At 39.0% G+C, this 23,288-nt stretch overlaps 1 protein-coding gene across 1 annotated transcript in view; it reads right to left on the bottom strand.

Annotated features, from left to right (window-relative positions):
* prkx (protein kinase X-linked) overlaps nt 1-22,588 on the bottom strand; it is a 75,394-nt gene extending 52,806 nt beyond the window's left edge. The window contains exon 1 of the mRNA XM_020936574.2: nt 21,928-22,588. Coding sequence (XP_020792233.1) covers nt 21,928-22,069 — 142 coding nt within the window. The 5' untranslated portion in view covers nt 22,070-22,588. The remainder of the gene's footprint in view (nt 1-21,927) is intronic.
* Between the last annotated feature and the right edge of the window lie 700 nt (nt 22,589-23,288).

The raw sequence follows: 23,288 nt of genomic DNA, 5'->3' as shown, positions 1-23,288 counted from the left end.
AGGAGGGACGGAGAGAGAGATAGAGAGAAAGAGAGAGAGGGAAAGAGTGAGGGAGCGATAGAAAGAGAGGGATAGAAGGAGGAAGGAAGGGAGAGGGAGGGGGGAGAAATAGAGGAGGAGAAAGAGGGAGAGACAGAGAGGTACAGAGAGGGAGAGATAGAGAAAGAGATAGAATGGGGAGAGAGGGAGGGAGAGGAGGAGGAAAAAGAAAAAGATGGCAAGAGGAGGGAAGAAGAACAGAGGCAGAGAGAGAGAGAGAGAGACGAAGAGATAAAGAGAAAAGGAGGAGGGAGGTGAGGTTGAGATAAGAACGACAGAGAGACAGAGACGGAGAGCGAGAATGGACAGATGGGACAAAGGGAAGAAGATAAACGGAGAGAGACAGAAAATATGAAGAGATAAGAGACGGAGAGAGAGAGAGAGAGAGAGAGGGAGAGAGAGAGAGAGAGAGAGAGAGAGAAAGAGGGAAGGAATGAGGAGGAGTGAGAGAGGGAGAGTTTGACTTCTTTATTTGACGTCACTCGTCACTTAAAATCAAGCAAAAAAACAACAAAAACGACAAGAAAAAGAGGGGGAGGAAGAAGAGAGAGAGAGACAAGGGAAAAGATGACAGGTAGAGAGAAAACGAGAGAAAGAAAGAGAGAGGGAGAGGAGGAATGAGAGATATAGAGAGAGGGAAAAAGAGAGACAGAGAGAGACGGAGAAAGAGGAGGAACGAGAGACAAAGAGAGAGAAACAGAGAAAGACAGAGAGAGAGAAGGAGTGAAAAAGAGAGACAGAGAGAGATAGAGAGAAGGAATGAGAGACACAGAAAGAGAGAGAGTCAAGGAGACGAAGATCGTGAAGAGAGCGACAGAAGGAGACAGAGAGAGAGAAAGACAGGGGGAGAGAGATAGAGGAGGAATGAGAGATACAGAGAGAAGGACAAAGAGAGAAAGAGAGAGAGAGAGAGAGAGAGAGAGGAGGAATGAGAGATACAGAGAGAAGGACAAAGAGAGAAAGAGAGAGAGAGAGAGAGAGAGAGAGAGAGAGAGAGAGAGAGAGAGGAGGAATGAGAGATACAAAAAGAGAGAGAATGACAGATAAAGAGAGAGAATAGGAACGAGAGATAAAGAGAGAGGGACAGAGAGAGAGAGAGAGAGAGAGGAGGAATGAGAGATACAAAAAGAGAGAGAATGACAGATAAAGAGAGAGAATAGGAACGAGAGATAAAGAGAGGGGGACAGAGAGAGAGAGAGAGAGAGAGAGAATGAGAGATACAAAAAGAGAGACAAAGAGAGAGAGAATGACAGATAAAGAGAGAGAGAGAAGAGAAATGAGAGATAAAGAGAAGGGAACAAAGAGAGAAAGACAGAAAGAAAGAGAGACAAAGAGACTGAACAACAGAGAGAGGAAAAATGAGGGATACAAACAGAGAGAGAGAGAATGACAGAGAAAGAGACAAAGAGAGAGAGAATGACAGAAAGGGACAGGGAGAGAGAGAACGACAGAAAGAGACAGAGAGAGAGAGAACGACAGATAAAGAGACAGAGAGAGAGAGAGAGAGAGAAGACAGAGAAAGAGACGAGAGAGAGAGAGAGAGAGAGAAGAGAGAGAGAGAGAACGACAGAGAAAGAGACAGAGAGAGAGAGAGAGACAGAGAGAGAGAGAGAGAGAGATGAGAGACACAGAAAGAGAGAAACAGAGAAGAGAGAGAGAGAGACAGAGTTTTAGCCTCGTGACAACTTTAATCAGGACCACACCCGGTCACACACCAATAATTTATGTTAAATGCAAGATATTTAAAGCTGCATTGTGTAACTTTTCTGGTGGAGGTTTTGTCTGGAATGTTCCACAGTACGGCATTAAACCTTTTCTATCTCCATGCTTTTCTCAGTATTTTTGAGCTGTAAACCCACCTGTGATCGACTAAATGTAAAGTAGAGTGGTTTAAAGTCACACTGTGGAACATCCCAGACAGAGCAGTGACGTATCCATGGAAACAAGGAGCAGGCGACGGACCCCCCGAAACCAGAAAAGTTCCGCAGTGCACTCGTGTGGTTCTGCGGACCGGCTCGCGCTCGGCTGCGCTCGGCTGATCCGCGCCTCGGGCCGAACGTCGACGAAGATAAAGTTACGACCGTTGTTATTGTTGTGGTTGTCGTTGCCGCGGCGACGGTGCGACGAGGGAGAGAGAGGTGCATCGTGGGTAACAGCCGAAAGGGAGACGCCTGCGGTTGAATTACAGCCAGGACGAGTCACATCAGAGAAATAAGACCAGGACCAGACTAGGATTATGTAAGGACTAAACCAGGACTAAACCAGGACTAAACCAGGACTATACCAGGACTATACCAGGACTATACCAGGACTAAACCAGGACTAAACCAGGACTAAACCAGGTCTAAACCAGGACTAAACCAGGAGGACTAAACCAGGACTAAGTCGGGACTAAACCAAGACTAAACCAGGACTAAACCAGGACTAAACCAGGATTAAACAAAGACTAAACCAGGACTAATCTGGACTAAACCAGGACTAAACCAGGACTAAGTCGGGACTAAATAAGGACCAAACCAGGACCAAACCAGGTCTAAACTAGGTCTAAACCGGGATTAAGTCAGGACTAAATCAGGACTAAGTCAGGACTAAACCAGGATTAAATAAGGACTAAACCAGGACTAAACNAGAGAGAGAGAGAGAAGACAGAAGAGAGAACAGAGAGAGAGAGAGAGAGAGAGAACGACAGAGACAGAGAGAGAGAGAGAGAAACAGACAAAGAGAGAGAGAGCAAAAGAGTGACAGAAAAAGAAAGAGAGAAAGAGAAAAGAGAGAAAGAGAGGAGGAATGAGAGACACAGAAAGAGAGAAACAAAGAAAGAGAGAGAGACAGAGTTTTAGCCTCGTGACAACTTTAATCAGGACCACACCGGTCACACACCAATAATTTATGTTAAATGCAAGATATTTAAAGCTGCATTGTGTAACTTTTCTGGTGGAGGTTTTGTCTGGAATGTTCCACAGTACGGCATTAAACCTTTTCTATCTCCATGCTTTTCTCAGTATTTTTGAGCTGTAAACCCACCTGTGATCGACTAAATGTAAAGTAGAGTGGTTTAAAGTCACACTGTGGAACATCCCAGACAGAGCAGTGACGTATCCATGGAAACAAGGAGCAGGCGACGGACCCCCCGAAACCAGAAAAGTTCCGCAGTGCACTCGTGTGGTTCTGCGGACCGGCGCTCGGCTGCGCTCGGCTGATCCGCGCCTCGGGCCGAACGTCGACGAAGATAAAGTTACGACCGTTGTTATTGTTGTGGTTGTCGTTGCCGCGGCGACGGTTCGACGAGGGAGAGAGAGGTGCATCGTGGGTAACAGCCGAAAGGGAGACGCCTGCGGTTGAATTACAGCCAGGACGAGTCACATCAGAGAAATAAGACCAGGACCAGGACCAGGACCAGACCAGACTAATTGTACCAGGACTAAACCAGGACTAAACCAGGACTAAACCAGGACTAAACCAGGACTAAACCAGGACTAAACCAGGACTAAACCAGGACTAAACCAGGATTTATGTAAGGACTAAAGGGCTAAGTAAGGATGAAACCAGGACTAAAAGTAAGGACTAAACCAAAATTATTTAAGGACTAAACCAGGACAGGTTAAACCAGGACTAAACCAGGACTAAACCCAGGACTAAACCAGGTCTAAATCGGGACTAAATAAGGACTAAACCAGGACTAAACAAAGGACTAAACAGGACTAAGTCAGGACTAAACCAGGTTAAGTAAGGACTAAACCAGGACTAAACCAGGACCAATCCAGGACCAAACCAGGTCTAAACTAGGTCTAAACTGGGGACTAAGTAAGGACTAAGTCAGGGCTAAAACAGGACTAAACTAGGTCTAAACCAGGTCTAAATCGGGACTAAGTAAGGACTAAACCAGGACTAAACAAGGACTAAACAGGACTAAGTCAGGACTAAGTAAGACTAAACTAGGTCTAAAATAAGGACTAAACCAGGACCAAACCAGGTCTAAAATAGGTCTAAACTAGGTCTAAACCGGGACTAAATAAGGACTAAACCAGGACTAAGTAAGGACTAAACCAGGAATAAGTAAGGACTAAACCAGGACTAGACCAGAACTAAACGAGAACTAAGTAAATCAAGGCTAAACCAGGTCTAAGACAGATTCAAACCAGGACTAAACAAGGTCTAAACCAGGTCTAAACCAGGACTCATACCAGGACCAATCAGGTCTAAACAGGACTAAACCAAACCAGACCTGAACATTGACTAAATCCGGTCTAAATCCAGTCTAAATCCGGTCTAAATCCAGTCTAATCCCGGTCTAAGTCCAGTCTAAGCCAGGTCTAAACCAGGTCTAAGCCAGGTCTAAGCCAGGTCTAAACCAGGTCTAAACCAGGTCTAAACCAGGTCTAAAGTTGTCCTGTAGATTGAGTAGATTCTGGTCGTGGACGTTGGACACTTTAAACCTCTGAATGTTTAACAGACAGAATAAAGAGGAAGAGGAGAGAGAGTGTATTTATAGAAGCTCTCAGTTTGTTCTTGGAGTTCACACAAATTGTCCTTTTTAAGTTGTTTTTTTTTTTTTTTTTTTTTATGGCGGAGCTATTTTCAGAATCAAAACATGAACTGCTCCACTGCTCCACGGAGACAAGAGGAGGAAGAGACCAAGAGTTTAAAAGAATTATTCACTTTGGTACAATTCTGTTTGGAAATTAACATTCAGATCAGACAGCGGTTAAACCAGGACTAAACCAGGACTAAAACTGGACTAAACCAGGACTAAACCAGGACTAAAGCAGGACTAAAACAGGACTAAAACAGGACTAAAACAGGACTGAAAACAGGACTAAAAAGGACTAAACCAGGACTAAAAACCAGGACTAAAAACCAGGACTAAAACAGGACTAAAAACCAGGACTAAACAGGACTAAAAAGGACTAAAACAGGACTAAAAACTAAACAGGACTAAACAGGACTAAAACTGGACTAAACCAGGACTAAACCAGGACCTAAAACAAACAGGACTAAACAGGACTAAAAACAGGACTAAACAGACTCAGGACACTAAACAGGACTAAAAGGAGACTAAACTGGACTAAAAGGACTAACTTAGGACTAAAAGGACTAAACCAGGACTAAAACAGGACTAAAACAGGACTAAAACCAGGACTAAAAACTGGACTAAACCAGGACTAAACCAGGACTAAAACAGGACTAAAACCACTGGAACAGGACTAAAACAGGACTAAACCAGGACTAAGCAGGACAGGACTTAAACACAGGACTAAACTAAAACAGGACTAACTAAACCAGGACTAAAACAGGACTAAAACAGGACTAAAGCAGGACTACTAAACAGGACTACTAAACAGGCAGGACTAAAAAAAACAGGACTAAAACAGGACTAAACTGGACTAAACAGGACTAAAAAAAAACAGGACTAAAACAGGACTAAAACAGGACTAAAGCAGGACTAAAAGGACTAAACCAGGACTAAAACTGGAAAACCAGGACTAAACAGGACTAAAACCAGGACTAAAAGGACTAAACAGGACTAAAACAGGACAGGACTAAAAGGACTAAAAAACAGACTAAAACAGACTAAAACAGGACTAAAACAGGACTAAAAGGACTAAAAAGGACTAAAAGGACAGGACTAAAACAGGAACTAAAAAAAAACAGACTAAAACAGGACTAAAACAGGACTAAAACAGGACTAAACTAAAACAGGACTAAACCAGGACTAAAACAGGACTAAAAACTGGACTAAAACAGGGGACTAAAAGGACTAAACAGGACCAGGACTAAACCAGGACTAAACCAGGACTAAAACCAGGACTAAAGCAGGACTAAAGCAGGACTAAAAACAGGACTAAAACAGGACTAAAAAACAGGACTAAAAGACAGGACTAAAACTGGACTAAAACTGGACTAAACAGGACTGGACTAAAACAGGACTAAACAAGGACTAAACCAGGACTAAAACAACCAGGACTAAAGCAGGACTAAAACAGGACTAAACAGGACTAAACTCAGGACTAAAACAGGACTAAAACAGGACTAAAAAACTAACAGGACTACTAAACAGGACTAAAGCAGGACTAAAGCAGGACTAAAAAGGCAGGACTAAAACAGGACTAAAACAGGACTTAAACAGGACTTAAAACAGGACTAAACCAGGACTCAAAAACCAGGACTAAAACCAGGACTAAACAGGACTAAACTAAACAGGACTAAAGCAGGACTAAAACAGGACTAAAAAACTGGACTAAAAACTGGACTAAACCAGGACTAAACCAGGACTAAAACAGGACTAAAACAGGACTAAAACTAAAACAGGACTAAAACAGGACTAAAACAGGACTAAAACTGGACTAAAACAGGACTAAATCAGGACTAAAACAGGACTAAAACAGGACTAAAACTGGACTAAAACAGGACTAAAACTGGACTAAACTGGACTAAAAAACTGGACTAAACAGGACTAAAACTGGACTAAACAGGACTAAAACCAGGACTAAAACTGGACTAAACAGGACTAAACCACTAAAACTGGACAAAACTGGACTAAAAACTGGACTAAAAGCACAGGCTAAAACAGGACTAAAACAGGACTAAAACAGGACTAAACAGGACTAAAACAGACTAAACTGGACTAAACCAGGACTAAACCAGGACTAAACCAGGACTAAACCAGGACTCAACCAGGACTCAACCAGGACTGAAACTGGTCTAGAAGAGGACCAACACCGAACTAAACCAGGACTTTAAATTCAGTTGCAATAAGAATCCAAGAGAGACACAAAGAGAGAGAAGAAGTACAGAACGTGGAGAAAGAAAAGATGAGAAGAAGACGACGGGATGGATGGAGAAATGAACAAGAACAGGAGGATAGAGAAAGAGAAAAGAGAAACAGAGGAGTGAAAGCGGAGGGAGAGGGAGAGTCCCGTGGAGCAGAGTATTAAAGCCTTTCCGTGGGTTTTATTCTGATGAGCGGATTTGCCCCAAAACAAAAAAAACTCAAAGCTCTTTAATCGTCACGAGGCCGAACGAGAGAAACAGAAACGAAAGAAACAGAAACGAGAGAAACAGAAACGAGGAGATTCACGACGACGTCTAAAACTCGGGAATAAAAATCTACAAAAATACAAAACCAGGACTAAACCAGGACTAAACCAGGACTAATCGAGGACTAAACGAGGTCTAAACAAGGACAAAATCAGAACTAAATAAGGACTAAATCAGAACTATAAAACAGGACTAAACCAGGACTGGACCAGGACTAAACCAGGACTGGACCAGGACTAACCAGGACTAAGTAAGGACTAAACAAGGACACAACCAGGACTAAACCAGGATCAAACCAGGACTCAACCAGGACTCAACCAGGACTAAGTAAGGACTAAACAAGGACACAACCAGGACTAAACCAGGATCAAACCAGGACTCAACCAGGACTCAACCAGGACTAAGTAAGGACTAAATCAGAACTAAACAAGGACAAAATCAGAACTAAATAAGGACTAAACCAGAACTATAAAACAGGACTAAACCAGGACTGGACCAGGACTAAACCAGGACTGGACCAGGACTAAACCAGGACTGGACCAGGACTAAACCAGGACTAAACGAGGTCTAAACAAGGACAAAATCAGAACTAAATAAGGACTAAACCAGAACTATAAAACAGGACTAAACCAGGACTGGACCAGGACTAAACCAGGACTGGACCAGGACTAAACCAGGACTGGACCAGGACTAAACCAGGACTGGACCAAGACTAAACCAGGACTAAATAAGGACTAAACAAGGGCACAACCAGGACTAAACCAGGACCAAACCAGGACTCAACCAGGACTCAACCAGGACTCAACCAGGACTAAACCAGGATCAAACCAGGACTAAGTAAGGACTAAATCAGGACTAAACAAGGCCTAAACAAGGACTATACTAGGGCTAAACCAGGACTAATCAAGGTCCAAACCAGGACTAAACAAGGTCTAAAACAAGACTAAACCAGGGACTAAATCAGGATTAAACCAGGACTGAACCAGGAGTAAAACCAAGACTAAAACCAGGTCTAAACCAGGACTATAAAGCAGGACTGAAGCAGGATTAAATCAGGACTAAACAAGGACTAAAACCAGGACTACATCAGGAATAAATCAGATCAAAATATTGACTAAACTAGGTCTAAAGAAGGACTCAACCAGGACTAAACAAGAACTAAAACCAGGACTAAACCAGGTCTAAAACAGGACTGAACGAGGACTACAAAAGAACTACATCAGATCTAAACCAGGGACTAAATCAGGACTGAATCAGATCAAAACACTGACTAAACCAGGTCTAAACCAGGACTCAACCAGGACTAAACAAAGACTAAAACCAGGTCTAAAACAGGACTAAAACAGGACTGAACAAGGCCTAAACAAGGAATATACTAGGGCTAAACCAGGACTAAACCAGAGCCAAACCAGGACTAAATCAGGATTAAACTAGGGCTAAACCAGGACAAAAATTGGGTCTAAACTGAGAATAAACCAGGACTAAACCAGGACCAAGTAAGAACTAAGTAAGGACTAAACCAGGATTAAACCAGGCCTAAAACAGGATTAAACCAGGCCTAAACCAGGTCTAAACCAAGTTTAAATCAGGTCTAAACCAGGCACAAACCAGGACAAAATTGGGTCTAAAACAGGTCAGAAACCAAGACTAAACCAGGACTAAACCAGGGCTAAATCATGACTAAGACCTCTCAAAAACAGACTAAAACCAGATGTAAAACTGGCCTACTCCAGGACTAACCCAAACCAGATCTAAACACTGATTAAAGCAGATCTAAACCAAAACAAAAAGGTCAACCAGGACTAAAAAAAGAGGCTCTAGTTTCAATATTAGAATCAGATTTTTGCTATTTTTGATGAAATCTGCAGATTAAGTTTTGACATTTAGAGACATTTAGAGACATTTAGAGACCGTGTGGCGTGTTTTTCTGACTGTAGAGTTCAGGCGTGTTGTAGTTTGAGTCGTTTTTCGTCGCGTTCAGTCTCAGGTTTGTTGATGTTGTTGAGTGACACGTGCTCGGGTGAGTAATGCCGCACATGTGAACGAGCAGGTCCCAGAACAAAAGGCCTGTGTGAGTCTTGTTTTGAAGCCTCTGGGAGCACATAGTTTTACATCAGCATTCATCATGACAGAATTATCTGGATTTTAAAAGCTCCACGTTACGTAAAAAAGATTCTTGTGAGATTTAAAGTGTGTTGTAATGTCGTTACCTGCTCAAAAACACGGGCGTGAAAACGGGTTTTGTTGTTTTTTTGCAAACTGGGGGCAGATATTTCAGGAGATAATAAGACCAGGTTTGACTAAATGAAAAGAGATTCACCAGGATCTGCTCCAGTGCTGTAGTCAAGACCGGACTAATCGAGACCGAGACCTGTCTGAAACCGAGGCAAGACCAAGACCGAGACAGAGACAAGACCAAGACCGAGACAGAGACAAGACCAAGACCGAGGCAAGACCAAGACTGAGACAAGATCAAGACCAAGACAGCGACAAGACCAAAACCAAGACAAGACCAAGACCGAGGCAAGACCGAGACAGAGACAAGACCAAGACCGAGGCAAGACCAAGACCAAGACAAGACCAAAACCAAGACAAGACTGACGAGACCGAGACAAGAGCGAGACCAAGACCTGTCCGAGAACGAGACAAGACTGACAAGACCAAGACAGAGACCGAGACAAAACAGAGACCAAGACAAGACCAACGAGACCAAGACAAGAGCGAGACCAAGACCTGTCCGAGACCGAGACATGATCAAGACCGAGACAAGACCAAGACAGAGACCAAGACAAGACCGATGAAACCGAGACAAGACCAACGAGACCGAGTCAAGAGCGACGAGACCGAGACAAAGACAAGACCAAAACAACGGCCCATCGAGACCAACTCAAGACCATCTTTGTCATTTTCTACATTTAGTTGTATTCTACAGTTATTTTGGCACATTTATATCAATGTTTTTTAAATCTATCTCCATTTTATCTGTTAAGTGTTAATTTAGGCATAAAAACGCCAAGTAAACTGTAGTGCCCCTAAACCGCTTCTTTAAAAGATCTTCCACTTTACAGAAAAACTGTGCAGAAAAGTGAATTGAAGTGGGAAGGATTTTTAAACCTGTTTTGTTCAAATTCCTGACTGGAGTTAGATTCTCTTACAGTTTTTTAGGCGTGTGACATGTTCATGTGTTTGTGCCGAACTGTTTCTGTACAGGACGTTCAGGTTGTTGCAGGTTTGTGCACAAGTGAGTTTATGTGTGTTTATGTTGCTCCACGACACGTGCAGCTCCACGGAGGCTCGACTCTTTAATATTCATGAGGAACTCGTCTGTGACTGGAGTGACAGAGTTTCCCTCAGCGCTTTATAGTTAGAGCGGCCGCCTTGACCACGTCCACCCAAACCTCGACACAGAATCTCTGTGAGACTGAGTAAAACTTCATCCTGAAACTGTTAGTGCTGCACTTCACTTTTGGAAAAGTTGTATTTACTGTTTCCTGGAGGTGTGCAGTGCCGTGAGTCTGGTGATACGATACATATCATGATATTCATGTCACAAGTCGATATATCACGATACTAAAACAATGGATGATATATTATCAATAATACAGTCAACTTCACATTCATGAAAACACAACTGAATGAAATAATTTATAAAAATGTTTAAATCATCAGAACAGTGAATGTAATTAATTAATTTTTGTGAAAAATATTATTGTTAAAAATCGATTCAGATGCATTTTGAATCGATTCGAGAACTGTGCAATGAAGTATCACGATATGTCACTGAATGGATTTTTTCTTACACCCCTGTTTACAAGGAATTTATTTTTTATAATATTTCAAACATTTGTTGCTTATTTGAGAATATTTAATTTAACTTTTTAGTATTACCAAGCAGCACATTGCATTTATTTTATTTTCCTGCTTGTATAATGTTAAAACAAATTGCTGATTTAATAAACACACAAATAAACAACAAGCAAATTATATTATTAATTATATTTTATTTTCCCATACTGTACCGAAAATGAACCAAACCGTGATTTTTGTGTCCCTCTATTTGTTTTACGGTGGGATTTAGCCTCTGCACATTTACATCGTGTCAAACTGATTTATTTTTCATTTTATCAGGCAAACTTCAGCCACATATCGCAGTAGGTTTGCTCTGCCGACGCTGTAGTAAATATTTTGATTAGTTTTTGCTTAGCTTTTCGTCTTGCTCTTCTCATCAGCACGACCGACCCGATCACCCCAACCCCCGTTTGACTTTTCTCATCGAATCTACTCGATTCACGTACGTCGCCTGTTTTTGCTTCAAAACTGTGAATTTTGCCAAAAGGTGAGATTTTCATGTTCTGAAAACACAACTTCACTAGAATCATCTGGATCATTTCAGCCCTGGAACTGCCGACGTCTACTGAACTAAAGGTAAATGGAGCTGGTCTACCACTTCATGACATCACAAGGTGGAACAGAGCATTTTGAGACAGACTAATAATAAAGTGTTACTCAAACATGTGTGAATGAAACAAAACACAACTCCAGATGTTTTTGAGGAGGAAACAACGTAAATAATAATAATTTCTGATCGATTTGATATATTTATGTATTTGTTATTTTTTTTTTATTTGTTTATTTTTATGTATGTATTTTTATTTATTTATTTGTGTTTGTTTATTTATTTTTATGTATGTATTTTTATTTATTTGTTTATGTGTTTGTTTATTTATTTTTATGTATGTATTTTTATTTATTGTTTATGTTTATTTATTTATTTTTATTTATGTATTTTTATTTATTTGTTTATGAGTTTATTTATTTTTATGTATGTATTTATTTGTTTGTGTTTCTTTATTATTTTTTATGTATATATTTTTATAAATTTATTTATTTGTTTATGTGTTTGTTTACTTATTTTTATGTATGTATTTTTATTTATTTATTTGTTTATGAATTTGTTTATTTATTTTTATTATGTATTTTTATTTTTATTTATTTGTTGTGTTCCTTTATTATTTTTATTATGTTTATTTATTATTTATTTATTTGTTTATGTGTTTGTTTATTATTTTTATGTATGTGTTTTTATTTATTTATTTGTTTATGTTTGTTTTATTTATTTGTTTGTTATTTGTTTTATTATTTTTATGTATGTATTTTTATTAATTATTTATTTGTTTATGTGTTTGTTTATTTTTTATGTTGTTTTATTATTTATTGTTTATATGTTTGTTTATTTATTTTTATTTTATTTATTTGTTTGTGTTCCTTTATTAATTTTTATGTATGTATTTTTATTTAATTTATTTATTTGTTTATGTGTTTGTTTAATTATTTTTATGTATGTGTTTTTATTAATTTAATTATGTGTTTGTTTATTTATTTTTATGTATGTATTTTTATTAATTTATTTATATTTATTTATTTATTTAACTAGTATTTTTTATCTTTTTTTTTAATCCTGTTTGGTCTCTAAATGTTCTTACTAACATATATGTGTAATCAGCTTTGTAATTGACGATGTACAAAATGTGATTGTGATATCTTAAATTTAATAAAAACAAAGTTTAAAAAAATAAAATAAAATAGTATAATACAGGTCCTTTAATTCAGTAAAAGCTCATTGTTTCTGAAATATGAGGAACTCTACGATTTCCGGCAAAACTCAAAATATAATTGCACAATTCCCACAAGCATGAAATCACAAAAACTGCAATTATTCAGACAATAGGACGAGCGAAGAACAAAATGTCTCGTCTCTTTTTACAAAAACTTTGATTGTGTTTCTAGTTCAGCCTTTTACAAACAGGTTCTGAAATGTTCCTGTGAGTCAGATGCCCTCCCAGAGTCTGCAGCAGGTTTTATTCTGTGTAAAAAACAGGATTAAACCAGGACTAAACCAGGACCTAAACCAGGATTAAACCGGATCTAAACCGAGACTAAACCAGGGACTAATCCAAGACTGAACAAAAGACTAAACCAGGACTAAACCAGAACTAAACCAAGACTTAACCAATGACTAAACCAGGACCAGACCAGGACTAAACTGGGATTAAATCATGACTAAATCAGGGCTAAACCAAGACCAAACCAGGACTAAACCAGAACTAAACCAGGACTAAATCAGGGACTAACCCAAGACTGAACCAAAGACTAAACCAGAACTAAACCAGGACTAAATCAGGGACTAACCCAAGACTGAACCAAAGACTAAACCAGGAGTAAACCAAAGACTAAACCGCGACCAGACCAGGACTAAACAAAGACTAAACTGAGACTAAACCAAGACTAAACCAGGACTAAATCAAGACTAAACCAGGACTGAACCAGGACTGAACCAGGACTAAACCAAGACTAAACCAGGACTAAACCAGAACTAAATCAAGACTAAACCAAAGACTAAACCAGGACCAGACCAGGACTAAACAAAGACTAAACTGGGACTAAACCAAGACTAAACCAGGACTAAATCAAGACTAAACCAGGACTGAACCAGGACTAAACCAAGACTAAACCAGGACTAAACCAGGACTAAATCAAGACTAAACCAGGACTGAACCAGGACTAAACCAAGACTAAACCAGGACTAAACCAGGACTAAATCAAGACTAAACCAAAGACTAAACCAGGACCAGACCAGGACTAAACAAAGACTAAACTGGGACTAAACCAGGACTAAATCAAGACTAAAGCAGGACTGAACCAGGACTGAACCAGGACTAAACCAGGACTAAACCAGGACTAAATCAAGACTAAACCAGGACTGAACCAGGACTGAACCAGGACTGAACCAGGACCAGAACCAAGACTAAACCAGGACTGAACCAGGACTGAACCAGGACTGAACCAGGACTAAACCAAGACTAAACCAGGACTAAACCAGGACTAAATCAAGACTTAACCAAGACTAAACCAAAGACTAAACCAGGACCAGACCAGGACTAAACAAAGACTAAACTGGGATTAAATCATGACTAAATCAAGACTAAACCAAAACTAAACCAGGAGTAAACCAAGACTGAACCAAGCCTGAACCAGGTCTAAACCATGACTAAACTGTGACTAAACCAGGTCTAAACCAGGTCTAAACCATGACTAAACTGTGACTAAACCCAGCTAAACCAGGTCTAAACCAGGACTGAATCAGGACTAAAACAAGACTAAACTGAGACAAAACCAAGACAAAACCAGGACTAAATTAGGACTAAATCAGGACTGAACCAGGACTAAACTGAGAAATAAACCAGGACTAATCCATAACTGAACCAGGACTAAACCAGGACTTTTAACGCTCCTGAAGTCCTACTTTTTCCCGTTTATTTGGGTCAGTCGGACAAAGTTAAGTAACGTCGTCGTCTTTTGACTCAGACCGCAGTGACTCATTCTGATAAACCTGTTGACTCTGTAGTGACGACGGTACTACAAAATACTGCGTGTACTTGTAGTAGAAGTATGATAATGTACTTCCTTGTTTGGGCCTGTTATAAGAACATGAATCAGAGTGTCTACTGTAACCGCTCGTTTTGTTTCGCGACGACTGTTGACAGAAAACTGGCAAAGTCGCGCACTTCCTGGATCATAAAGTTATTCAAAGCTCCTTTTCAGGAACTTAAGTAGGTCATTAAAGGTTTTTGGATTTAAAAACTCAACAACACAATATTTACAAAACACAAGTCCAGGTCTGTCTGTGACGAGGAAATATTAGAACAGAGATCAGAAAATAGAGTCATATGGGAACTTTAAAATATAAAAATAAACTTAAAATGCATTTGGGAAACATGAGAAATTGAATTATACAGTTTAATAATTTTCATTCACACTAATAAGAATAAAACTGACTAAACCAGGACTAAAACTAAACTAAGGTCTAAAACTAAAAGGTCTAAAAGGTCTAAAAGGTCTAAAAGGTCTAAGGTCTAAACCAGGTCTAAACCAGGTCTAAACAAGGTCTAAAAAGGTCTAAACAGGTCTAAAAGGTCTAAACCTAAAAGGTCTAAAGGTCTAAAAGGTCTAAACCAGGTCTAAACCAAGGTCTAAACCAGGTCTAAACCAAGGTCTAAATCAGGTCTAAACCAAGGTCTAAACCAAGGTAGGTCTAAAACTAGGTCTAAAACTAGGTCTAAACCAGGTCTAAACTAGGTCTAAACCAGGTCTAAACCAAGGTCTAAACCAGGTCTAAACTAGTTCTAAACTAGGTCTAAACCAGGTCTAAACTAGGTCTAAACCAGGTATAAACTAAGCATAAACCAAGGTCTCAATTAGGTCTAAACTAAGGTCTAAACCAGGTCTAAACCAAGGTCTAAATCAGGTCTGAACCAGGTCTATACCAGTCAGGTCTATACCAGGTCTATACTAGGTCCAAACTAGGTCCAAAACAGGTCTGAACCAGAACTAAACTAGATCTATACCAGGTCTAAACCAGGACTAAACCAGGTCTGACTAAGCTCTAACTAAGGTCTAAAACCAGGTCCAAACCAGGTCCAAACCAGGTCTAAACCAGGTCTAAAAAAGGACTAAACCAGGTCTACACCAGGTCTAAAACAGGTCTAAACTAAGTCTAATCAAATGAATCCGAAAACACACACCAAAAACGAGGAACAACAATTTAAAAGTGAAAAAAATGCAAAGCACACGTTTTATTTTTAAATTACGTTTCGGCAAAAAGCCTTGGTCAGATTACTTTTTCTTGCTTTGGACCACAGTATACATAAACCAGGACTAAACCAGGACTAAACCAGGACTAAACCAGGACTAAACCAGGACTAAACCAGGACTAAACCAGGAGCACACAACGTCCCTGGTGGTTTGTCTGAGTCTTTCTCACACTGGACATTTGCCTACGTTGAGTTTGAATAGTTCACCTCCTTCAGTCTGAGCAGAGTCCAGTCTGCCCACGTTTGGTCCAAAAAAAGAGTTCATGTCATTTTGTTTGTATTTTCGACCTCCTTTATCACGTGAATAAATATCGTGAAAAACACTGAGCTCAAACTTGCCCTTTGACCCGTATGTGTCAGTTCCTGTTCTCTGCCTTTGTCTCATGAGCCAGAAATAAGGAGTCGTGCAAAGACCAAAGGCAGAAACTGACATGATTAACTTCGGATTTCCTGTTTAGTGCCGATCAGGATCGTGCAGCGACACTTTTAAACACAGTTAAACAGTTTGACACAAGTGACTCTGCAGTATTGTGTGTACAGTATGAATAAATACACCAAATACTTTCACATTTAAGATAATTTAAGTATAACTGGAGACAAAGGCTTATTTATTTAATGTGTTGAGACCCTGAGCCAAGGCCAAAACAAAAAGAAGGAGGCAAAACATACACCAGTCAAAAATCGAAAATCGATCTTTTCAAGTGTTTTGAACCGTATCACTTTTGTTTCTGGTTCTGATATCGTCATATTTTAGTTTTGGGATTCGGACATCGTAATTATGTGGTTGTTGGATGTTCTAACAGTGGAAAATGAACTTCAGAAGTTTGCGAAAAGTGAATCAGATGTGTGTGACTCAAACCTCTGTTCAAACTGTTTCTCTTCCAAATGGAATTGAAAAATAGTGAAAGGTGAAGGTGATGGGCAGGATTGATCCACAGGAAGAACCAAAAAGGAAACATTTGACTGTCTAAGAAATCATCCTGAGTTTGTAGTGAACATTTTATACATGGAGCAACAACAAAACAAAACCCCGATCCCTCGCTCAACCTCGGTTACGAATTTAAAAAGTCAACGCCAAAGCGAAAGGCTCCAACTGTTCACCAAGAAACACCTTCCACTGCAAAGAGACCAAGACGTGATGTTGCTGTAAAACCACAAGAACAAGAAAGTGCAGCTCAGTCTGTTTGTCTTCTGCTCCTCTTGATTAACAAACGGGATTTTGTTTTGTTGTCGCTCCACATACAAAATGTTCGCTGTAAACTCGGGATGATTTCTTAGACAAATTTTTGGTTCTTCCTGTGGATCAGTCCTGCCCATCGCCTTCACCTTTCACTATTTTTCAATTCCGTTGGGAAGAGAAACAGTTTGAACAGAGGTTTTGAGTCACACACATCTGATTCACTTTTGCATTTATGGAGTTCGCAAACTTCCGAAGCCCGTTTCTCGAGCCGTTTTCTGCTGTTAGGATCCAATAACCACACAATTACATTGTACATTACAGTAATTGCAAATAAGTTGTAGTAGTAATTAAATTAAAGTAGGCCTAGTTATAGAGTAGTAATAGAACTACTAGTAGTATCAGTAGTAATAGTAGTAGTAGTAGTACAAGAAGCAGTAAAATGAGTAGATGTCGTACAGTAATTACAAATGAGTTGTAGTAGTAATTACATTAAAGTAGGCCTCATAGTAGTAGTAGTAGTAGTAGTAGTAGTAGTAGTAGTAGTAGTTGTAGAAGTATTAGTGGTGGCTGTAGTAGTAATATTGGTAGTAGTAGTAGTAGTAGTAGTAGTAGTAGAAGTATTAGTGGTGGCTGTAGTAGTAATATTGGTAGTAGTAGTAGTAGTAGTAGTAGTTGTAGAAGTATTAGTGGTGGCTGTAGTAGTAATATTGGTAGTAGTAGTAGTAGTAGTAGTACAAGTAGCAGTAAAACAAGTAGATGTAGCACAGTAATTGCAAACAAGTTGTAGTAAAAGTTAAATTAAATTGAAGTAGGCCTAGTTGTAGTAGTAGTAGTAGTAGTAATACTGGTAGTAGTAGTAATAGTAGTAATAATAACAGTAACAGTAGTAATAGTAGTAGTTGCAGTAGTAGTACAAGTAGCAGTAAAAATTAGTAAATGCAGTACAGTAATTGTTAAAGAGTTCTTATAGTAGTAGTAATTAAATTAACGTAAGCCTAGTAGTAGTAGCAGTAGTAATAGAAGTAGTAGTAGTAGTAGTAGTAGTAGTAAGATGAAGTATTTGTACATTACAGAAGAGAAAAACCAATATACAGTTTAACTTGACACAAAATTCCTCAAAACTTTACTTCCAAAAATCCAATATTTACCTCAATTTGAATTTCATATTTACGAAAAAAAGCTACAAGTTTGGATCATGTGGAGCGAGTTAACACGAACATTTAATCGTTTTTTAATAGTCGATGTCGATGGATTATTACAAATTTATAAAAAGAGATTACACGGTTCAAAATTAAAGATTATGAAAAAAAAAAAACAGAAATAGAAATAAGTGACAGTTTTAATCCACAAACTCTACGGGAAACACTGGTAATCGCCGGCTCCGGTGTTTAAAATAAGAAGCTCTCTTGACATTTTTACCTCTTTAGCGGAGCTTTTAACGCGTATATTCTGGATTAAATAAGGATTAACTTTTGGTCTTTTCATTTTCATTTTAATTTCCACGCACCGCTCCCCTCGCATGAGAAATTAATGACGGTTTACGGTGGTTTAAGACGTACTCAGTTTTCATACTTTGATACAAGAGCAAAAAAATACCAGAAGTGAAATTATACCAACAAAAAATCTACTAAAGTAAAAGTATTTTGCTGATATTTTGGGATCTAATAAAGCTTCAAATGTAGTGATTTTGTGCAGAATTTTGTTCAATAGAAACAACTGAATCGATCTTTTTATTTGATCTGTTTTTATTATTTGTATATTTTTTGTTTCATTGCACTATAAACTTTTCGAAGGTCTTAAACTATAATTAAAATACTTTTACTTTTCGGTCCAGTTCAGAAATATAGTGGAGTAGAAAGTACAGACACCTGCTCTTAAATGGAGTGAAGTAAAAGTAAAAAATACCCACTGAAAAATGCACTTAAAATTTAAATTGAAAATGTTTACGTAACTCTTCCAGACCGACGACTATGTTTTATATAAAAGTGCATAACTTTCCAGCCATAAAAGATAGAAACTTACTTTTTATTCCCTTTGAAAGATAAGACTTTCAGTTTTCCGTGCATATTTCCGGCATTATCCTATGTCATACGCTTCGGAAAAACGAGTGTCCAATAGGAACTTTGTTTTCGGCCGAACTCATGCGCTCCGTCCATTTTGATTGGCCCAAACTTTGCCAAAGAGTGTAGTGAGTCAAGATGATCGACTGCTCTGAGCGTCTGTGTTCGTAACAATTAGAAAAGCCGCTCTGAGTGCAGTTATTTCTCAAATAAACGGCAAATTACGCGAGCCTGATTCATCAGCCGGTTTTACTTGGTACAAACCATCTGACCTTGCAGTCTTAGATTTCATTCGCTCGACAGTAGGTGGGTACTTTTTATCATTTAACCAGTCGCTGCTCTTTAGTTGTCATGTATGTAATGCGCCGCTAACGAGGCTAACTGGTATATTAATTTTTTCCCCAATCCCAGGACAATAACGTCTTTCCCCTTGATAAAATTCACCACACATTCTCTTTATTCCGGCTTTAAATCCTCGATCTCGGGAATCGTTGACACCACAGAATACATCGCTCTTTGTTGATTGGCTGGTGCCCAAACTCGCATTTCCGGGGTTTTTGCGAACTGTCTAGTGTATTTTGATTCCTGACCTAGTTGCTGGAGAGGAAATAAATTGAGCGGAGGCACTAGGTGGCGCCAGCCTGGCTAAAATTATGCATCTTGGTCTGGTTAATTGTGGAAATAAGCTGGAAAGTCACCCTGGCTGGAAGGTCCCCAAGCTGGAAAGTTCCCCCTGAATTGTCCCCTATATGAAACTAAATCAGTTCATCTATATACATATACAAAAAAAAACATTTTGGAGTGAGTGCCACAACTATGTCAGGATATTATCTGACATTTTTCAATTAAATACTTAGTTAAGACCTTCCAAAACGTGACTGAATGGTTTTTGAACAAATTCTGTAGCTTTCTAATAGGGCTGGTATCATTAAGAAGTTGCCGATACGATACATACCTCGATACAGTGAACTTTCGATTTGATATGATATATTTCAAATCGATTCGATACGGTTCAATAAAAAATAAAGTCTAAATCGTGGCTGTGACACTAAAATTCTTTGTTAAACCACTTCTTGTGCAACAAACATTTTAATCATCAAAACAGTAAAAATGTCAAATGTGTCACATAAATGAGTTTCTTTTCACTCCACAAGCCACAAAACTGTAGCTGTAACAAAATAATTTAGTAAAACACACCTAAAAATACTCTTGGTGAAATATCAATACAGTAGCCCACGATATCGATACTGTATCATCACATTAAACGATACGATATATTGATATTTTTGCACACCCCTACTTTCTACGTTTCTTGTGTTGTGTTACAAATTATGCTCATGGCAAACGGCAAAGGAAATAATTCATATTTCTTCCCAAATCAACAGTTAAAGATGTTATAGGACATGAGGAGCAAGAAAGTGATGTGGCTCTGTTTCCACGACTGGCACCAGGAAAGGGCCACTTTTGTTTTGTTTTGAGGCAATAACTATATTTTTAGTTTACTTACAGACTTGATATTTTGCACTTTTGTCGCTAAATTAAGCATTTTTTATGTCCAAAACTTATTTATACATGTTTGCTGTATGAATTTTATTTTCCGTTTACTTTTTTCATTTGTGTTTCTGGTCCTGTAGTTTTTATTACAGCCGTATGACACAACCACAGCAGCAGATTGTGAAATAACAGGTTGTACTGAGAAAAAGGACGTATAACACTTCATTAGGGAGTAAAAATGAGGAGTTTTAACAAAACGAAGGAGGACAGATGTACTAAAAATGCCCTCAGGTCTGGAAGGGTTAAGTACAGCACTTTAATACTTTTATTTCATTTCATTCCACCACTGATTATGTAATCATCATTTTCATTCAAACTGATACGGATAAAACCAGGACTAAACCAGGACTAAACCAGGACTAGACCAGGACTAGACCAGGACTAGACCAGACCAGGACTAAACCAGGACTAGACCAGGACTAGACCAGGACTAGACCAAGACTAGACCAGGACTAGACCAAGACTAGACCAGGACTACTATAATCATACCTAACAGACTTAAACTTAGGACTAAGTCAGGTCCAAAATAGATCTAAACCTGGAATAAACTAGGACTAAGACAAAATTGGGTCTAGACCAGGTCCAAACCAAGATTTAACAAGGTCTAAACCAGGACTAAACCAGAGAAAAACTGAGTCTACTATAATCATAATAAACAGATTTAAAGTTAAGACTAAGCCAGGACCAAATCAGACTTAAAGCTGGACTAAACAAGGACTAAGACAAAATTAGGTCCAGACCAGGTCCAAACTAAGATTAAACAAGGTCTAAACCCGGACTAAACCCGGACTAAACCCAGACTAAACCAGGACTAAACCAGGACTAAACAAGGACTAAACCAGGGCAAAATTGGGTCTACTATAATCATACCAAACAGACTTAAACTTAGGACTAAGTCAGGTCCAAAACAGATCTAAACCAGGACTAAGACAAAATTAGGTCTAGACCAGGCCCAAACCATTAAACAAGTTCTAAAGAAGGTCTAAACCAGGACTAAACTAGAACTAAACCAGGACTAAACTGGGTCTACTATAATCATAACAAACAGACTTAAACTTAGGACTAAGTCAGGTCCAAAATAGATCTAAACCTGGACTAAACCAGGTCCAAAACAGATCTAAACCTGGACTAAGACAAAACTGGGTCCAGACCAGGTCCAAACCATTAAACCAGGACTAAACCAGGACTAAACCAGTAATAAACCGGGTCTACAATAATCATAACAAATTAGACTTAAACCCAAAACTAAGCCAGGTCCAGATCAGATCTAAACTAGGACTAAACAAGGTCTTAACCAGGACTAAACCAATATTATTATTATTGTTCACCTCTGTGGCAGTGCGTTTTTTCTGGATTAAATCAGGATTAACTTTTGGTCTTTCGTTTTCATTTCAATTTCACTCACCAACTGTGGCCACGGTCTCCAGCTCGTCCAGGCAGTACATCCGGTTCGCCTGCGCCGCCTCCCCTTCTCCTTTCCCGGGACTGACTTTGCCCTCTTTCCCGGCCTCATTCTGGAGCACACTCTTCGCTTTGGGAGACGCCATGTCCAAAGTCCACACTCAGCAGCTTTTTCCCGGTTAAAAATATCCCAAAACACGCCAACATCGGTCACTTTTACGCATCTCCACCCTCTCCAAAAGCGCACGGCTTACTTCATGGTCTTTGTCTGTTTTTACGGCTCGTTCTCTTAAATACACGCGTTGGAAAATGGTAAAAACAGCAAAAGTTGTTAGATTTCCTTCTTAAAAACGTGTGTGTATTTTCGTAATCCTTAAAAATACCCCGTCGTTTGGGAAAATGTAAAAATAGTGGCAGGTGCAGCGCCTCCTCGTCTCGACCCGTAGCTTTGACGCTAGCGAGTCAAAGGCACAAACGCGGGTGATTTCGCGAAAAACGTGCGCAATAAATACGCGTTTCGCTGCGGAAAATTCAAGTTAAGATGCAGGATTGTGTAGCGGGAGGTGAGCGAAAGTTTCAAGTGTTTTGGTTCATGCATAAAGGAGAAAAACAGCGCAGACCCAAGCCTCACCCAACGGGACACATCAACACGGACAGACGGGAAACGATCCGGTATCTCGGGATTTTCACAATAAAATCACGAAGGGATATTTGGATAAGAGATTCCTGTGTCAAATTCCTTCTAAAAGAGCGAAAATTGCACTTATTTGAGACGTAAAAACACGAATACAGGTTTAAATTTCTTTTCTGCGTCATTTTATTGCTGCGTAAAATCCACAAAAAGCCTCCAGAAGGAATTTTCGATAACTTAAAGCTCGTTCGTAAAGAAAATATGAATTAAATAATACACTGAAACAAATAAAGGTAAGACTAAATGTTTATTAAAGCCATAATATGGAACTTTTTTACCACAAAATAGACTAAAATCAAAGCGTTTTTCATTTCACGGGCTTGCGTCTCCACAAACCCGACTCTTTTTGGCCTTGTTTTCATCAAAATTTTGTTCATTTGACGATAATATTCCACTAAACTTGTCTGTCTCCTTGGAGAAAGTTCCGAAGTGTGGCTTTAACTTTCCACCTCTCCATGATTTTGGATGTGAACAAGAATTACCCGAAATAAACTGAAAGTTGAGGATATGATTTTTAAGACCTTTTAAGACCAGGAAGGGCATCTGACTTAAAAACTAAGCCTGTATAAGACTTTTATTAGACTTTTTTTTTTTTTTTTTTGAGTAGATCTGATTTTCAATACTTAAATTTTACTGACAACTTTCCCTACTGCAGATCTTTGGCGCAACTACAA

The sequence above is a fragment of the Boleophthalmus pectinirostris genome, unplaced genomic scaffold (assembly GCF_026225935.1).
Source record: "Boleophthalmus pectinirostris isolate CB_2022bp ecotype Guang Dong unplaced genomic scaffold, ASM2622593v1 HiC_scaffold_11, whole genome shotgun sequence".
Classification (NCBI taxonomy): Eukaryota; Metazoa; Chordata; class Actinopteri; order Gobiiformes; family Gobiidae; genus Boleophthalmus; species Boleophthalmus pectinirostris.
This window is presented reverse-complemented; position numbering and strand designations above follow the sequence as displayed.